Consider the following 19,281-nt stretch of genomic DNA (forward strand, 5'->3'; position numbering starts at 1 on the left):
ACCGCAGGGCAGCAAACCAGACTGCTCTCTCCCACAAATAAGCCCTGAACTCCCTGCCTCCATGCCTTTGATCTTGGCACTCACTGGGTCCTTAGGGGACCCATTCTTTCAAGTCTAACTCAGTTGCTCCCTCCCCTCCCATATGGAATTTTTCCTCACGCCTTCCTCAGTCCTGTTGACTTGCTCTCTCCCACCTTCTGAAGCACTGGATCTGTACTTCTAATGTACTTATCATACATAAAAGCGCTCTCTCTCTCTCTCTTCTCTCTCTCTCTCTCTCCTCTCTCTCTTCTCTCTCTCTCTCTCTTTCTCTCTGCCTCATCCCTCTACTAGACCACAAGCTCCATGAGGGCAGGGATGGGGTCTTTCATAAACTCTTTATCTCTTTCAGCACCAAACAGGACTCTACCACATATGCGACCATTCCTATGATTTGTTTTGGCCAGTCCTGACTGAAAAAGCAACACAGACAGGTTTGAAGTCTAACAAATCCCTAGCAAAGTTGCTTCCCTTTCAAGGCCTCATGCTTCGTTTTGGAAGCCCACTCTATGTGCTGCTTCCAATTTGTCAACAAACCTCTCAGAATCAGCTACACCACTAAGTAGGGAGCTTCCATGTGGCAAAGAAAGGCCAGGTGGGGGCTCTGACTTTTTTTCTCCCATGTACAGACAACCCTCCTGCCACTCCAAAGAAGAATGCGTAGTGGGAGCTAAAGCAGAGAAAGGGCTTATTTCCCAATTCTTTGACCTGGGGCTAGAAATGAGAATGCACAGAACACAAGTGAATCACTGGAGGAAAATGGAACTATACACACAGGCAGTGCCAAGGAAAGAGATGTGCTCTCTTCGGGGTGCAGGCCAGATGTTGTCTTTGCTGGAAAGGAGCCGAGCGTCCCTTGACGTGTTTGGAAGTCAGGATCTTGCACAGTCTGCAGACAGTCCTTGATTGCATGGAGCTCCTGCTTCTGGGTTTCGATGTCAGCCTGTAATGCCCGAGTTTGTCCTTTCAGGTCTTCCTTGAGCTGCTGCACCACCCCAAGCTCCTCTGGAGAGGGGAGTAGAGGCTGCAAAGAGAAGCCACTGGTTGGAAAAAGCTGGGCCCAATGCTTTCCAGATGCAGGCCAGGGAAATGGGGGGTCTTTTAGGTGCTAAGAGACAGTATGATATGGTGAAAGGGCACCCATGGAGAGGCAGAGGACATAGGTTCAAATCCTGACTGTGACACTAGGCCAATCCCAATCCCTCCAGGTCTCTATTTCCTGAAGTCTGGTAAAATGAGTGTGCTGGACTAGATGACTTCTAAAGGGGCCTTTTGGCTCTAAGAACTCTAAAATGTTGGGGCTGAGAAGGACCCTACATGTCATCTGACAGATGTCATCCAATTTCTCCATTTTACAGAGGAGGAAACTGAGGCTCAGAGGAGAACACACTTGTGAGTTGATAGCAGAGCCAGCACTGAAATGGAAGTGTCCTGCCTTGCCAGGCCAGAGGTCTTTCCATTATACAATACAGCATCCAAAGAGGCAGGAAAGAAACCCACAAAGTTTTGTTCTCGGGTGGGGTCACAAACACCACTGAGGCAAATTCAGAATCTAATCTGGCTCTCTTGTTGGTAATATAAATTATAGTGTTTCAGTTAATACCTCTCCTTTTTACTCTGAAAAATCTAACGTTCATCTTGGAAAATTGCCTCTTTGCTGAGCATTTAGATGAATCATCATGAAAGTGGCATTTTGATGGCTTGGGATGGGGGGGAAGTCTCTGCTTGCCATGTGAAGGGGCAAGAATTCTATTCTCTCTGATTGCCCCCTCTCAGCAGCAGCCTTCAGAAGCGGAGGAGGCCATGGCTCACCCCTGATTCGAGCCTGCTAATCCAGCAGGTGTCTGTTGGAACATGGCTTTTTATTCTATGCATCCTTCCAAACTGTATGTCACCCCCCCCCAAGAGGGGAGGAGAGAAGCTGCAAAAAACATTTCTAAAGCACTGAAAGGTTTATGAAATGCCAGGTAGGGCAAGTATGATTATCTGGCTTTTATGGCCCCAGATCCAAAGGTTGGGAGAATTAAGGTAATTTGCCTAAGGTCACACAGCCCCTAATGTCAGATCCAGGCCTTAAACTTAGATCTCCAGATTCCAAGAATGAAGTTCGTCCTCACTCTGACTCTAGGCCTACAAGGCAGATACCATGCTAACCCTGCAGCCTAAGCTCAGCGCCACTAGAGACTCTGATGCAGCATGGTTGTTCAAAGCCTTCTTTTCCTTCTCTCCCTCCCTATCTTCTCCTCTTGGTTCATTGGCTTACATGGTGTGAACTTGGGCAAGTTACTTAATACCAGGCTGTCAACAACATTCCCTTACTCCATCCCCTTCCCCACTTCCAAACTGGGATAACACAGTCAACTCATGTCACAATTTAAAGGAGACTGTTTAAAAACAGTTTGAGTAAGAAGAATTAAAATGGGGTGTAGAGGCTAGAAACAACTGGTGTCATTAGACCGGTTCACCTGAAGTGGAAAAGCATAAAAGGCTAAGAGGCAAAAAGAAAAAAAAATGAAAAAAAGCCCCTTCTCCAAGTGTGTTATTTCACTCTGTCTTGTGCTATATCTCATGCTATGACGTGTCTCTTCATCTGGAAGGAAAATAAGGTTGAAAGAAAAATACCATAGCTTCTGGTTGAGAGGATACCATGGGCATTTTCCTTGAGGCCACAAGGTGTCTGGCAAGATGCTCAGTGAAGGTCTGAGGAAACTGCAGGCCCTGGGGAGGGACAGAGAGCAGAGACAGGAATGAATGAGAAGCTTCATACTGCTTGCCTTTACCATTGGGGTAGCCATTTCAGAGCATTCACAATGAGGGGAGGGGGTCTGATATGTGAAGAAATAGCTTTCTGATATCAAGTCAATAGGGCAAATCAACGTGGCCTGCCTGAGCTCATACAGTATACTCAGGTTCCAGGCACACCAAAGGAAAGAAGTGGAAGCCACAGCACAATACCTGCTGGGGTGGGGGGGGGGAGGTGACGTTGTTATTAGTGGTGGTAGTTGCAGTGGTGATGGTGATGTTGTTAGTGGTGGTGGTAGTTGCAGTGGTGATGGTGATGTTGTTAGTGGTGGTGGTGATGTTGTTAGTGGTGGTGGTGATGTTGTTAGTGGTGGTGGTGATGTTGTTAGTGGTGGTGGTAGTTGCGGTGGTGGTGGTAGTTGCGGTGGTGGTGGTAGTTGCGGTGGTGGTGGTAGTTGCGTGTGGTGGTAGTTGCGGTGGTGGTGGTAGTTGCGGTGGTGGTGGTAGTTGCGGTGGTGGTGGTAGTTGCGGTGGTGGTGGTGATGTCAGTGGTGGTGGTAGTTGCGGTGGTGGTGGTAGATGCGGTGGTGGTGGTAGTTGCGGTGGTGTGGTGATGTTGTTAGTGGTGGGTAGTTGCGGTGGTGGTGGTAGTTGCGGTGGTGGTGGTAGTTGCGGTGGTGGTGGTAGTTGCGGTGGTGGTGGTGATGTTGTTAGTGGTGGTGGTGATGTTGTCAGTGGTGGTGGTGATGTTGTCAGTGGTGGTGGTAGTTGCGGTGGTGGTAGTTGCGGTGTGGTGGTAGTTGCGGTGGTGGTGTAGTTGCGGTGGTGGTGATTTGCAGTGGTGGTGATGTTGGCAGTGGTGGTGGTAGTTGCGGTGGTGGTGTAGTTGCGGTGGTGGTGGTAGTTGCGGTGGTGGTGGTAGTTGCGGTGGTGTGTAGTTGCGGTGGGTTGGTGGTGATTGTCAGTGGTGGTGGTAGTTGCGGTGGTGGTGGTAGTTGCGGTGGTGGTGGTATTGCGGTGGTGGTGGTAGTTGCGGTGTGGTGATGTTGTCAGTGGGTGGCAGTTGCGGTGGTGGTGGCAGTTGCGGTGGTGGTGGTAGTTGCGGTGGTGGTGGTAGTTGCGGTGGTGGTGGTAGTTGCGGTGGTGGTGGTAGTTGCGGTGGTGGTGGTTGCGGTGGTGGTGGTGATGTTGTCAGTGGTGGTGGTAGTTGCGGTGGTGGTGGTAGTTGCGGTGGTGGTAGTTGCGGTGGTGGTAGTTGCGGTGGTGGTGGTAGCTGCGGTGGTGGTAGCTGCGGTGGTGGTGGTAGTTGCGGTGGTGGTGGTGATGTCAGTGGTGGTGGTAGTTGCGTGGTGTGGTAGTTGCGGTGGTGGTGTGATGTTGTCAGTGGTGGTGGTAGTTGCGGTGGTGGTGGTAGTTGCGGTGGTGGTGGTTGATGTTGTCAGTGGTGGTAGTTGCGGTGGTGGTGGTAGTTGCGGTGGTGGTGGTGATGTTGTCAGTGGTGGTGTAGTTGCGGTGGTGGTGGTAGTTGCGGTGGTGGTGGTAGTTGCGGTGGTGGTGGTAGTTGCGGTGGTGGTGATGTTGGCAGTGGTGGTGATGTTGGCAGTGGTGGTGGTAGTTGCGGTGGTGGTGGTAGTTGCGGTGGTGGTGGTAGTTCCGGTGGTGGTGGTAGTTGCGGTGGTGGTGGTAGTTGCGGTGGTGGTGGTGATGTTGTCAGTGGTGGTGGTAGTTGCGGTGGTGGTGGTAGTTGCGGTGGTGGTGGTAGTTGCGGTGGTGGTGGTAGTTGCGGTGGTGTGGTGATGTTGTCAGTGTGGTGGCAGTTGCGGTGGTGTGGCAGTTGCGGGTGGTGGTAGTTGCGTGGTGGTGGTAGTTGCGGTGGTGGTGGTGATGTTGTCAGTGGTGGTGGCAGTTGCGGTGGTGGTGCAGTTGCGGTGGTGTTGGCAGTTGCGGTGGTGGTGGTAGTTGCGGTGGTGGTGGTGATGATGTCAGTGGTGGTGGTAGTTGCGGTGGTGGTGGTAGTTGCGGTGGTGGTGGTGATGTTGTCAGTGGTGGTGGTAGTTGCGGTGGTGGTAGTTGCGGTGGTGGTGGTAGTTGCAGTGGTGGTGGTAGTTGCAGTGGTGGGGAGGTCAGTAATACAGATGGAAAACAGCATTAAGTTCTTGCCAAGCTCTGCATTGAGGCATTTCTACTTCACTGGGTATATATCTAATATTGTGGAAATTCACAATCTTTGAACTTCAGTAATGAAGGTGGTCTGGGAATACCTGCCAAGCTTCCCCATCTTGCCACCAACCTTCTTTCATACCTACCCCAATCCCCCATTTCTCTTTCCCACTTTCTCCCTGGGGATGGGCAGAATGAACCTCTAAGACTGATGGAAAACACTGGCCTACAACATGATAAAACAGGAAAATCATAAATGTTGGAGAAGATGTGGAAAAACTGGAACACTAATGCATTGTTGGTGGAGTTGTGAACTGATCCAACCATTTTGGAGAACAATTTGGAACTATGCCCAAAGGGCTATAAAAATGTGCATACCCTTGACCTGGCAATAGCATTTCTAGGGCTGTATCCCAAAGAGATCATAAAAATGAGAAAAGGACCCACATGTACAAAAATATTTTTATAGCAGCTCTCTTTGTGGTGGCCAAGAATTGGAAATTGAGGAGATGCCCATCAAGTGGGGAATGGCTGAACAAGCTGTGGTATATGAATGTAATGGAATACTATTGTGCTATAAGAAATGAGGAGCAGGCTGACTTCAGAAAAACCTGGAAAGACTTGTATGGTCTGATGCTGAATGAAGTAAGCAGAACTAGGAGAATGTTGTACACAGTAACAGCCACGTTGTGCAATGACTAATATTGACAGCCTTAACCCTTCTCAGCAATACAAGGATCTAAGACATTTCCAAAAGTCACACGATGGAAAATGCCATCCACATCCAAAGAAAGAACTATGGAGTTTGAATGCAGTATCAAAGCATACTATTTGCTATTTTTGCTTCTGTTTTGTTTTGTTTTCTCTTTCTTGTGGTTCTTCCAATTGGTTCTAATTCTTCCTTACAACATGACTAATATGAAAATGTTTAATAGCAATGTTATGTATAGCCTATATCAGATTGCACGCTATCTTGGGGAGGGAGATGCGAAGGGAGGGGGAGAAAAATTTAAAATTCACAAGCTTATGGAAGTGTTGTTGATAACTCAAAATAAATTAATAAAAAAAAGTGAGAAAGAAAAGAAAATAAAAAGAGAAGGATTTAAAAAACAAAACAAAACAAAACGCTATTCTAAGCAAAACTTGTTCCCTCGCTTCCCTGGGAGCAAGAGGTATCCTTAAATGTTCTGGTTTAAAAGGTCCTTCTCCTCCACCTCCTGCTTGGTTTCAGAAACCAAGTGAACAGAAATAAGGATGATATCCAAATATCCAATGGAAAGTCTCCCCAGCCTCCTAGGCCCTGCTCTGGTGCCACTGGCCCCATGAAGCCTTCACTGGTCTGCCCTGCACTCCTCCACCCAGTCAGAAGGGTCTTCTCCCTCCTCTGACCTCCCAGACTATACAAGCTCTTACATACTTAGCACATTTTATTAGGTATCCAAGTTATTTCAGACAAGCAAGGACTCTGTATTCCCCTGCCTTCTCCCTCTCCCCAACACCTAGCACAGGTAATTAATCATAGAGAAGGGACCTGAATACATTTCTGTTGAATCAAGGAATGAACACGTACATGACTTGAGCAGGGGTGATGCCAATGCCCCCAAAGGTTGTTAGTAGGGGTGGTTTGCTAGAGGATTTCAGGTCCAACAAGACGAGTTTGTTCTCCCATAATACAGAGACTGTTCCACTACTGTGGAAGGGGAATGGAGGCTCCCCCCCATCCTAAGTAGCCTGGAGGGAGGTACCTGGCTGCTGCTGCTGCTGCTGCTGCTGCTGTTGCTGCTGCTGGCTACCTCCCTGGAGAATGCCTTATCAAATGTCTTAGCTGGTTGGTCCATGGGCAGAGCCCACCTCACCGGCGCCTTGCTGGCTCTTCTGGGCGGCAGTGACAGTTTGGCTGAGATGGAGAGATTCAACAGGTAACAAACAAAATCAGAAGATCAGTATTAGAAAAGAGAACAGGGCGATTTTTTTTTCTAATCTCATGACTAAGTCCCATCCTATTTTCTTTTCCTTAGAAGGTAGGAGAGATGGGCTGATGATGCCTCTAAGCACCTGGACTCCCTCTGCACAGCATGCAAACATCTGCTAAGAACTCATTTCTAAAAAAGGCAGCCGTGGACTGGATTCCATCCACGGAGGCACGAGCGGGGCCTTGCACCTGTCTGCTTGTACCTGGAACACAAATATCTCTAGACTCATCGCCAGCTACTTTCTGTTTGCCAGTGTTGTAAAAATGATCAACTCTCCCTTCCTACAACTCTACGGTGGCCGAATCACTGAGCTGGGGGCATGAGGCAGAGAAAAGGGTTGTTTTGAGACTTTCTGCTCTTGGAAAAAAAAAGATATCATATGATCCTCAAAAAGAGAACACTAAATCCACTTACAATCCACCTCCAGATGGCAAAGTTGCACTGTATTACCTATAATTTTAAATAAAAAGGACTCTGCCAAGTGGTTCAGGGAAGTAGGCCATAGTAGAAAAGCACGTTGGCCTCAGAATCTAAAGACCTAGGGTCCAGTCCTAGTTCTGCTGCTAAATTGCTATGGGACGCTGGGGAAATCAGTTGGCTTTTCTGGGCCTCAGTTTCTTCATCTGTAAAATGAGGGCCCTGCCCCCCTCACAAAGTTGTGAAGTTCAGATGATCTAATGCATGTGAACTCAAAGGTCCTGCAGACATGGAAGGGCAATATTACACCTTTTCATTAGCCCTCTGAAACCTAACTGTCCATGCTATTCTGCTAATACCATTCTTGGCACTTTAAATCACAGGGAAAGGGAAATCTCAGCCCTTAACAATTTAACCTGAACTGAAAACCTTAGCAGACTTGCCAACCCCTTCACCTGGAACTTGGTCCATTTCTAACTCAGCTACCTTCAGAATATTCTATTCAGTTATTATGGAGGCCCACCACCACTTTTAGAAAGCTCCACAGTTAAAGAGATCACTTCAAGGGGCTGAGTTTCTCTCTCTGCCTCCCACCAGAGCGCTTCTACTCTTACATTCATTTGGGTTTGTGAAATGTATAGCTCCTGGTCCTTTTTCCACCTTTAAAAATAACAGCACTGCAAATGTTGTAGCCCACCCACCCCTTTTTACCTCAAGCATCCTATTATGTTATCTTCAAGGACATCCTGCATGCCCCCCCCCCATTCTTTGTGCCCTGCATTGGTAAGATATAATGAAAACCTACCACAATAGTGTTGGAAAAGCCCGGGGTTCAAGTCCTGACTCTGACATGTACTAGTTGAGTGATCTTCATCTCTCTAAAACTCAGTTTCGACATCCACAAAAAGGAGACATAAATTTACCCTCCCTACCCCAAGAGGTCATAGGATTTAAAGCTGAAAGGGCCTATAAAAGCCAGACTGTATTATGTAAAGCACTTTGCAAACTTGTAAAGCAGTTCAGGAATGGGATCCCTTTGCTAGGACAGAGGTGGAGACCTGTGGCCTTTTAGGTCCTCAGGTGTGGCCTTTGGACTGAGTCCCAGTTTTACAGAACAAATCTTTTTAAGGGGATTTGTTCTGTGAAGTTTGGTTCAGTCAGAGAGCCACACTTGAGGGCCTAGAGGGCCACATGTGGCCTTGAGGCCAAAGGTTCCCCACCCCTGATCTAGGCTATCCCTTGCACCTGGGCCATGGTCTCTCCTTCCCACCACTGCCAAAAAGCCCCTGGTGGAAGGCCCAACTTCACATCTTCCTCTCCTTTTTCCCCAGTCTCAAACCTACCTGGCTCTCTTACTGACATGTATCAAAGCTCCATGTGACAAAAGAATCTCCATATTAGTCTTGTCCCATTTGGAACCAGTCCACCCTGCTTTTCTACTGCTGTCACTTCCTGGCACCTACTCACTAGGGCTCCATGACAGCAGAGTCAAGGTCCCCTGGTAGCCACGTCTGGCCTCACTGTCCCAGTAGCTGAGCCTGGCTGCCCTCTAAACATGTAGCCACTAGAGATGGAACAGTCCCAGGAGCAGAGGCATATGTGATTACCATTTCTTTTCTCATTCCTCCCTAAAAGAGGTCACATACTCCTTCTCCTACACAACTATATTTAAGACTAGTAAATTCTGAGAGTTCATTGGTTATAGAACCCCAGAAGAAAAAACAGAACCAACTTGTTCAAAGGCATCAGTGCCCAGGAAGTTACACCTGCCCAGAAGAACCTTGTGATGCCCCACTGGAATTGCACAGGATTAGGCACAATGATTTCCCCTACATTTCTACTATTTCTGAAGCAGATGAATAAACGCCCCCAGGTTCCCCAATGCTCCTCAAATGCCATTTCTTGAAAAACAAATAAAAAACAAAGAAACAAAGAAAGCAACATGCCATCAACAATTAATAACAAAACCTACAACTGGACTATGTCAACGTGTGCAACTGAGAAAACTGAAGAAACTCACACTATTCCTCCAGAGAAGTGTGAGAAATACTATAAATCCTTATCAGACACAAGTGAAAGGGGCAGCTGATAAAATATTACATTTGCTAACATTTTAACCACTGATAAAACAATTTTCGGTGTGGCTCTGGCTCCCCAGCAACAACTCTCGAAACCCAAAGATTAGGGAAATTCATAAGAGCTTTGATGGTCAAATAGAGGAGCGTTTACAGGAGCATTTTCCTTGTGACGGCTCTTACTTTGTAAATTCTGATTTCTTGGGCAACACTGTGTCAACCTTGCAGAATACATACAGGCTGAATTGGACAGGACCGAGAGGGATGGCCTACAGGAACCATGGGATGACCCAGATGCTCTCTCTCTACTCACGTCCAGGCTGTTTCCACACTGAGAGATATCCGTGAAATTGTCAGAGCTCTATTTTTTCATTTGTTTAGGAGAAAAAGAAAACAATATAAAACAACATTTCACTTCAAAGGAAAAAAATAACCTCCAAACTCAACAGACCAGTCTACCCAAAGCGGAGCTCTTTCACACATATCACATTTACCCAATCTTGGAAATTGCTGTTAACAATTTAGTGCCTACCATGGAACCACTCCTTCTTGTGTGGCACCCAAAAATGATTGAATGGGACAAAGGGCAGAGATCATGGGAATTATAAGCTATGCATTCTCAAAACAAGCTCAAACAAGGATAGCAACACAGAGCCTTTGACAACATCACAATAAACAAATTGGTTAAAGTCCAAAGGCCGAACAAAGCAAATTCTTTGCAACGGGATCTGAGTGGGATAAGCCAGCAGTAGCAAAGAATGGCAATGAGTTCTCTTTATACTGGTAGCTACATCCTAAATCCCACAGGTTTAGGGGAGAGGATGAGAAAGAGGTCTACCAAAGGGCTCCCTTTACTAGGATCACTCACATATGCTCACGCTCCCTGGCCAGAGTAAGAAGGTGGGAATTAGCACTTGGTGGTTTTAGACATACTAGCATGGTATTCTGCGCAGAGTAGGTGCTTAAGAAATGTTTGTTAAATTGAATAAATGCATATGTAATGCAGAATCATAGTGCAAGGCTTTTCCAAATTCATCTAGTCCAGGAGTTCTTAACCTGGAGTCTTGTAATGCAGTTGGTTTTTTATTTGTTCATAATACTTTGATAACAGTATGGCAACATAACTGGTTTCCTTTGAAATCATCTATATTTTATATATCTAAAAACATGTTCCCGAGGAGGTGGACATAGGCTTTTCCAGACTGTCCAAGGGGTCTACGATGCAAATGAGGTGAAGGAGCTCTAACTAAGGGAAATTGTAGCCAGGGAAGCAATCACATGCTCTTTCAACATTTCTCTCTTAATAGATCAAACCCAGCTAAGAAGGGAGCCACTAATCCCTACAGAAAGATCCCCGCAGGCCAGGCACATATTGACTTGGTTTTAAAATGTAAAGTTATCTATGGTTTACTGGATTTTTATTTATTTTGTTAAATATTTCCCAATTACATTGTAATCTAGTTCAGGCCTCACTGGGTTGTGGATGCCTGTTTGACACCTCTGTTTTAGCTCACCCTGACTTTGTAAAAGTCATCTGGAACAGGGCAAAAATGAAGTTTGCACAGAATGTCTAAAATTAGGGTTGAGTTTTCTCATCCTAAAGGCATTTGGATGGGCGTGGCCTAAGGCAAGGAGGCCTCCGTGGGGCCCCAGATTAAATGGAAGGTCTATGGACCTCAAGAGGCAGAGAGAGGCCTACGCAAATATGTAGAACTGTCACCAAGCCCCTCTCCTCAAGAGATTCTGTATAAGCTCCCTGAGGCCTGGAACCTCATCTTATTCAAATATTCTACTTCCAAAGGTAATGAATGTATATTTCCCCCATATAGAAGATTCTTAATAAATGTTTGTTGTCTTTCAGTCCCAAAGAATTTATGACAAAAAATGCTATCCGCCTCCTGAGAAAGAACTACCGGAGCCTGAATGCAGATTGAAGCAGACTTTTTTTACTTTCTTTATTATTCTTGGGTTGGTTTTTTTTTTGTCTATGTTTTGTTTTGCAACATATTTTGCAATATGGTTTTCATGACTACACATGTTAGTCTATATCAAATTGTCTGCCTTCTCAAGTATAGAGGAGAAGAGGGATGCAAATAATTTGGAATTCAAAATTTTTTAAAACGTTAACATTTTTTTGTTCATATGTAATTGAGAAAAACAAAAATAAATAAATTGAGGGAAAATAGCTGTCCTTACTAGGAGACCCAAGGCATCTGGCCCTAGTCACCTCGTAGCCAGACCAGACCTGCCCTGAGGGCAGGTAAAGATTCTATATTTTCTCAAAAGGAGAATATTAGCCAACAAATTCCATCCTGTAGCACTTTACATTTGAAATAAAGGACCTAGTTCTACTGATTTTTACTATATAGCTCAAGAAATTTCATGAACCCATATGGACCAAAGCAGCAAGTAAAAGAAATTAATATATGAGGAAGAAAGCCTTAAACAGAAATGCTTGGACATATTCTGGCTTAATGAAGTATTAAACTGCTTAAGGTTCTATTCTGAAATAATTGGGAGTGTCTGTGCATGGACCCACTTCCCATAATGCCTGGAGTTGAGAAAGCCTTCCTAATTGGAGGAAATTCTCTTTGGATGCTACCTCTTAGAAGCCACTGTGGACACTGCAGCATGGTGATATTACCCACCCAAGGACTCTGAGTGGGTAAGCATGCTTTAAGCAAAGGGAGGCTGGAGATGTGAAGACATAAAATAGACAGAAGGAAAAAACACTCACTTTATCCAGGCTGGGCCAAAGATGTGCAGCAAAAGAGACTGCAGCACCAACAGAGGTCAGTATATTCCAACCAACAAGCATTTATTAAGCACCTGCAGTGTACTAGGCACTGTCCTGAGCGCTGGGGACACAGCTACACAAGTGAGACAGTGCCTGCCCTCAGGGAGCTTCCATCCTACTAGGGATCAACAACATGTTCACAGATAAGTAAATACAAGATAGAAACAAAATATTTTGGAGGAAGACATTAATAACTGGGGGAATGAGGAAAAATCATGGGCTTCAGTGCAGAAAGGGGTCAGTGCATATGAGACTGCTACTCTTATTGTACCAAGTAAGGCCAAAAGTGATCTCCACATTGCTCCCTAGTTGTTGTGCCTAAGAGCCATGCAACTATCTGTGGATGAACTGATATGTCCTTCTCTTGCTGTGTTGGGGACAGAGAAGGATTCAATGAGATGCCGCTAGTATTTCCAGGAGACATGCTGAAGGTGGCAGCCATTTGGGAATGGGTGCCAAGAGTGCTCGATACCCAATTCGATTCCTTGTTATTTCATGAAATGTCTTTGGTTTGGATTTCTATGTCAGCAGGCTTGGTCAGGTACAAAGAAACACACAGGTGGGGGTTTGGAGCTGGGAAATGGAATGGACAATTACCCCCAACAGTACCATGAACAGTACCACAAGAAAGGGTGTGAAACTTTAACCCAGGAAAAGTCTTTGTGGCTTTCCATCTACACACCTTGAAGGGTACAGTGGCCATTTCTGTTGCCGATGGCTCTTCAAGGCCAAGTTCTTTTCTTCTTTCAGCCTGAATCTGGGCATAACTAGACAAAAGAAGAGAGAGTAAACTTTCTTCAGTGGTACTTCAGAGCTTAATCTTATTCCCAGATACAGTCACAATGATCTGACGCTAAGACATAAGATTTATGTTATGGATTTCCATTCTCCTTTGTGCCTCATAACAACCATGGGAGAGGTACTATAGGTGTCACCTTTCCTAGTTTCCAGAGAAGGAAACCGAGGTGACTTGGTCATGGTCACCCAGCTGGTGAGCAAGCATCAAAGGCAGTGTCTGAATATGGAAAGGCACAGAAGATATTGCTAAGAACACAGCCATGTGGCAAAGAGTCACCACTGCCCAGAGCTCTTCCATTCTATGTGGTTTGGGTTATTGCACAACCCACGGCATGGCACTCCCAAGGAACACACAGGGAAAATTACTGGGGGAACTAGACTCCTCATAGCCTCGCTGCTCTACCAAGGCTGGGCCTCATCTGCCTCTCTTATAACATCATCTACTATATAGTTTAGAGACTGGCTTAGGGAACAGCAGCTCCCAGGCGCAGCCAATCTCTGCTTTTCTAAGCCACCAACAGCCAGCCTTGGACTGGGGCAGAGGCTGGTACCCTCATTAGGGCTAATGACAGCAGCTGCTGCTGTCTGCCTGCTCTCACAGCTCAGCTGTCCTGCCTCCCTGATTATGCTAACGGATGGCATGTGGGTGAACTCTCCATTACTCAGTCTTTAAAAGCCCAACTACTTCAGCCCAAATTTTATTTGGTTTTACTGTAATTCTAAAAAGTCCACCTTCTTTGGTGCATTTGCAATTCATTTTCATTGCCTGAGAAATGAGAATCCCCATGGCTGTAGTAAGACTCTAGCCTCATCTTCATGGAAGACAGTTTATTTCCACTAGTCCCAGGCTCATTCAAGCAATATTTATTGGTTTAAAGTTGTTTGGAGGGGAGTGTTGCAAGCAGAAACACAAGTTTACCAACAGAGAAGGAATCATTGCAGCAATGCATTTCCATTCTAGAGGAGTTTCTGGTGAATATCAGAGAGCAAAAATCCCCGTGGTTTCCAAGGATGAGAATCTATACTTCAGAGACTGATAGGACATACATGAAAAATAAGGTCATAAATGAGCAAGCTAGCAGTGCAATGACATATGTGAGTCCCCTGATGGAGACAGAAGCCAAGAAATGAAAAGGGCCAGGGACCTAATCATTCAAAAAGGGAAGGACAACCGAAATTTTCCATTCGATATTTTCAAGATCTCTAATCTTAATTCTATTTGGCTGAATTCATACATTTATGATTTCAGAAACGTGAAGACAGTTTGATTATACATATAGATGTACATATATTTGGGCCTTTTAAAAATAGATTATATTTTAGAAGTGATTATTTACATGGCATCAAAACATCTAGTGAATTTAATTGGGTTTTCTGGATACTCTGTTTACAAATGTCAACCAAATCAATTAGACACATTTCTTACTGACCTGAAGATCTGATTTCACATTTCAGCATCATGTAAACATGACTTTAGATGGAATTAATCCCTAATAGACCCTCTTATGTAAACCATAAGTCATGGAAATCTTAATATAGCTTGTACATAGATATCTGCACATGCAAACAGCTGTTTTTAAAAGTGAAACTGATCAGTTCTTTCACAGATTCGACCTTTTTGATTCAATCAGAAAGCTTGCACCAAATGGATCGACATAGATATATCCTCAGCCTAAAGGCTGCCTATAAATTGAAATTAATTGCCCTCTGTAAAAAAAAGAAGAAGAAGAAGAAGAAGAAGAAGAAGAAGAAGAAGAAGAAGAAGAAGAAGAAGAAGAAGAAGAAGAAGAAGAAGAAGGAGAAGAAGAAGGAGAAGAAGAAGAAGAAGGAAAATCTCCAGATCTCTCTTCAGGTAATAGAGTAGCCCTGTACCCAATATCAAAATTATTTGAGAGAAAGACACAATGGATATGATGAATGTCTACATGTGACACTGTTGTTCACACCAACGGAGCATTAACAGCTGCAGCTATGGCTGATTTGCATTCCAATGACCTGGACATTAAGAAGTGAAAGCCAAGTCTGACATGCCAGTTTTCCAAGTTCTTCCATGAATTAGTTTTACAGTTAAGACCATACAGATGGTAAAATATTTACCTTCTAACCAAAAGGGAAAAGTGAATAGACAAACACATTAAGTAAAATTTCCTACCTAACTACAGTGTGTGTGCAAACAATGAATTCAGGCTTGGAATTCCACTGGTGATAAGTGATGTAGTAGTGAGTTTGCAGCCAAATCCACTGCTGGCCTTTTGTCAGGAAGCGATAGTAACAGGACTTTCCTTTTCCAAACTGCATCACTTGATTTTAAAAAAGAAAGAGAGAGAGAGAGAGATCACAAGGTGGTACATTTGAAACAAGCCATTGAAGTCCTTAAATACTTTATACACTTCTCATCTTAGACCGGAATTTTATACATCTCCAATCCTAGCTTTTGAGCTGGAAGGAAACTTGGAGATGACCTAATGAAAACCAGTCATTCTACAAAGTAAGAAACTGAGGCCCGGAGAGGGGCTGTGACTTCCCACAAGGTTAACACATGGAGGAGATGACTAGAGGGATTCAGACCCAAGTTCTTTGAGGACTCTAAACCTACCACTTTTTTTGCCACATCATACTGTATCTTGTGCTGAGGTTTAAAATTTACTTTACTATTCATTGGCGGACTCCTCAAGAGTGTTAAATTACTTTAATGTAAGGTTGTTTTGGACTCACAAAAAACCCATTTACTTCTACTTGCTATATACAAGGAACTGTAAATATCAAAAGATGTCAATCGAGCACTGTCCTTTCCTACGTTAATAGAATACAAATTCCAGGGTGTTTCGAGCATTTACTTGTGGCAGACACTGAAGGCAGCAGAAATATAAACCAAAAAGCCTTTCCTTGCTTAACCTATAGCTGAGATGCTTACCTGGAGCAAAGACAGGTAAGAATGCTCAGTCTAGTCATGATAGTGAGTTATGGCAAAAGTCAAAGGAGAATGGCCCCAGAGAGCCCCACCTTCGACTACCCCCCTGCAAGAATGCCCAAAGTCACCTTGGATTGGGAAATTCAACTGGATTCATCAAGCTGCAGGCAGGGCCTTGCCAAATCATCTCTCCTTCCATAGATGACTGCATCTCAAAGACTTCTATAATGGCAAATCTTGGAAGGAGCTTAGAGATGGATTTCAAACTATTCATTTTACAGAGAGGCAAACTGAAACTCAAAAGGGCAAATGGCTTTCCCAAAGGCACACAATAAGTTAGCAGTCCAGTTGGTATCAGAAGCAAAGTTTCTTCTCTGCCAGCTTAGGTGCTAGGACTTTGGGAGTCATTTTCTCCAAGGGTCACCAAATCTAATTAATCAGCTTAGCAGAACTGTGTTTTCCATGAAATTCTGATCTGAAATGTCCCTTTGAATTTCTTACCCTCAAACTATGTCCTTTTTTCCTTCTAAATCCATTTCAAGCACCCCAAAAGTCTTCCTTTATTGACCTCATCTAATTTTAGTCACTCTTCTTTTTCCCACACACACACACACACACACACACACACACACACACACACATGCACACACTCACAGTTCTCACTTGACCTAAGTGGACCATTCCACAGACCTCTACTTCAAGTGATTTTCATGTAATATGAATTTGCCTGCAGACATAGGAAGGGAGGGAGGGAGGCAAGAAAGCCCCTCACCCCAGGCTGGTGCTGGCCTGAACAAGAGGAAGAAGAGGTTGGAGGCAGCCAGAGAGAGACACAGATGGGAGAGGATGGGCAACAGGCAAGGCTGGGAAAAGATATGGGGTACAGGAGCACACCAATGGAAGACAGATACTCAGGATGCTTTCCAGTGGATGGATCAGAGCAAAAGTCTCTCTCCCAGCTCAGGAGGTCTTAAGCCAAGCCTATCATCAGTCAGTGGGGCAGTCTTTCCCAGCTTCCCTTCTGCTTTCACTTGGAGATGTTTTTTTAAAAGCTGTTTTGGGGAGGGGGGAAGAGGAGGGAGAGTGGGAGGAGGAATGGAAGAGGCCCAGAATGCCAAGCCAAGCGGCAGGAGCAGAGACAGCACAGTTGGGTCAAGTTCACATAAGTGGTTTTTTTTTTTTTTGGAATGTGGATTTCTTTCAGAATTCTTTATTTAAAATAGAATTTGCATAACATGAATTTGCATAAAGCAAAAACTATCTGTATGTGTATATATATATATGCACATATATGTGAAACTATACTATTACACAGTTATTTTCCATCCCTCTCCACTGCTACCACCTTATACCAGTCTCTATTCATCACCTGCTTAGATCATAGAAGTTGCCTTCAAACAGGTTGTCCTTGCTCTTCTCTCTATCCCCACCAATCCAGAGTTTAAACTGATGGAAGACTAATCTTTTTTATACATAGATCTTCTCATGCCATTACCTCACTCAAAAGTCTTCACTAGCTCCCTACTGTCAATCACATAAAATACAAACTCTTCATCCTGGCATTCAAGGACTGCCACCCAATCTTCCAGTCCTTCCAACAGATTCTGAGCTTTCTGGCCTCTGTCCCTTGGCTCACACCATTCCCCTTGCCAGAAATACTCTTCTGCCTCCCACCACGTCCTTCAAAGTCCAATTCAAGGGCCAACTCCTCCAAAAAGCCTCCTCTGAGCTCCCAACTGGTAATGACCTTCCCTCTCAAACCTCATGTGCCATCTGGTTTCCATCTTTCTAATGTCTTATCATTATTATGATATGCATACTATAGCTTTATTCTTATCTCATCCCCTACCGTATTGTAAGTACTGGGCAATGGGGGCTCATCTAAAATTTTTTATCTCAAATAATAAGTGCTCAGTAAATATTCACTGTGCTCTGGTTAATTCCAGTAGCCATGTTGTGAAGCCATGTTTTTTTTTTTCCTTTAAGCACTTCCCCCAAAGGTAGCCAAGCGATGGGGGAGGGGGGAGAGGACATGTTAACAGAGATGCTAAATAATTATCTTTCACTGCTTCAGGATACTTTCAGACATCAAAGACCTACCTGATAAGGTCAAGGCTTCCAAACCAATCTCTGGACCAACTACCCCTGACACTTTTGCAATACAGAACATGGGAAACATGCCCTCCTTGAAGCTGGCTTAGCTAGTGCCAAGACTTTTCTAAGCCATTTAAGAGAAGTAGGAACTTTGGGACTTTCAATTTATTCAAATCCAGCTGGGCACTTCTAGATTATCCTGGTCAGACTCATATAATATGCTCTCATGTGTTTTTAACATGATAACATGTAGGGTTATGGTTCCTTTTGGAAACATATGTATAAACATGAATCTCATGGTTTTCCAGTTACCCCTTACATATCTAGAATGCCCCAAATCTCTACAGAACCAGAAGCAAAGGGAAGGCAGTTTTACCCATCATACTTGGCCATTAAAGTTCTAGTGACTGGTGAGTATCCTTCTTTGACAAGGCTACCCCAAGGTTTTTGGTACAGCCCTTTCTGGGTGAGTTACAACAGAATGGCAGCCTCCTCAATGGAGGCCGGGGAGCCTAGAACTTCAGACCAATCAGCTTGTGCCAGATGCTCCTTCCCCATCCCAAGTCCCCAGGTGACCTTTGACTGGGAAATCCTGCTGTCAGGACAATAGAATCACTAAATTGCAAAGTTGGAAAGACCCTGAGAGTCATCTGGGCCAACCTAATGGCCCTGCTTTGACAAGTCATCTTGAGGCTTTCTTGGTAAAATTTTCTGGGAAGCTTCTCATCTCATGGTGGGAAAAGGAGAAGAACAGGACTTGGGATTTCACTGTCACGAGAAATTGCTCGATGAGGAAAATTCCCTCTATTAGTCCAGATCAGCATCTTCTTAGAGAAAGGCCCAAGGCATTGAAAGGTTAAGGGACTTGCCCAGGGTCACACAGCCAGGATACATCAGGGGTGGAACATGAGTCCAGGCCTTCCTCGCTCCTCAAACATAATGCCATGCTGCTTCTCCTCTCTGTGGTGGCAACTTCTAAAATGAATTCATCTGCCTAAACCAATAAAACCCAAACACAAAACTGCAAAGCTCATAGTGTAAATAGCACAAGCAGGAAAAAATTCAAGGTTAATTTTTCCTTCATGAGCACTGAAGCCTACTGTACCTCCAGGGATCCAGTCAAGATTCACATTAAAGAAGCCTGGCCCATTTTAACTTGGCAAGATTCTGATTGAACAGAATTCTTTCAAGTCTACATTTTCCACAAACAGATGCACAAGAAATCCTGTTTGTTCCAATCTCATCATTCACAGAACAGACCTTTCCTTTGGCCTT

The 19,281-nt window shown here is 44.6% G+C and overlaps 1 protein-coding gene across 2 annotated transcripts in view; it reads right to left on the reverse strand.

Moving 5' to 3' along the window:
* PASD1 (PAS domain containing repressor 1) overlaps positions 1 to 19,281 on the reverse strand; it is a 101,718-nt gene that overhangs the window by 13,688 nt on the left and 68,749 nt on the right. For both annotated transcript variants that reach the window (XM_078147804.1, XM_020975087.2), the window contains exons 12-17: positions 15,154 to 15,301; positions 12,886 to 12,970; positions 9,644 to 9,767; positions 6,687 to 6,838; positions 2,662 to 2,757; positions 815 to 1,063 (exon numbers count right to left, since the gene is read on the reverse strand). In XM_078147804.1, the coding sequence (XP_078003930.1) occupies positions 815 to 1,063; positions 2,662 to 2,757; positions 6,687 to 6,838; positions 9,644 to 9,767; positions 12,886 to 12,970; positions 15,154 to 15,301 (854 nt within the window). The remainder of the gene's footprint in view (positions 1 to 814; positions 1,064 to 2,661; positions 2,758 to 6,686; positions 6,839 to 9,643; positions 9,768 to 12,885; positions 12,971 to 15,153; positions 15,302 to 19,281) is intronic.

The sequence above is a fragment of the Phascolarctos cinereus genome, unplaced genomic scaffold (assembly GCF_003287225.1).
Source record: "Phascolarctos cinereus isolate Bilbo 61053 unplaced genomic scaffold, phaCin_HiC Scaffold_8;HRSCAF=390, whole genome shotgun sequence".
In the NCBI taxonomy this organism is placed as follows: Eukaryota; Metazoa; Chordata; class Mammalia; order Diprotodontia; family Phascolarctidae; genus Phascolarctos; species Phascolarctos cinereus.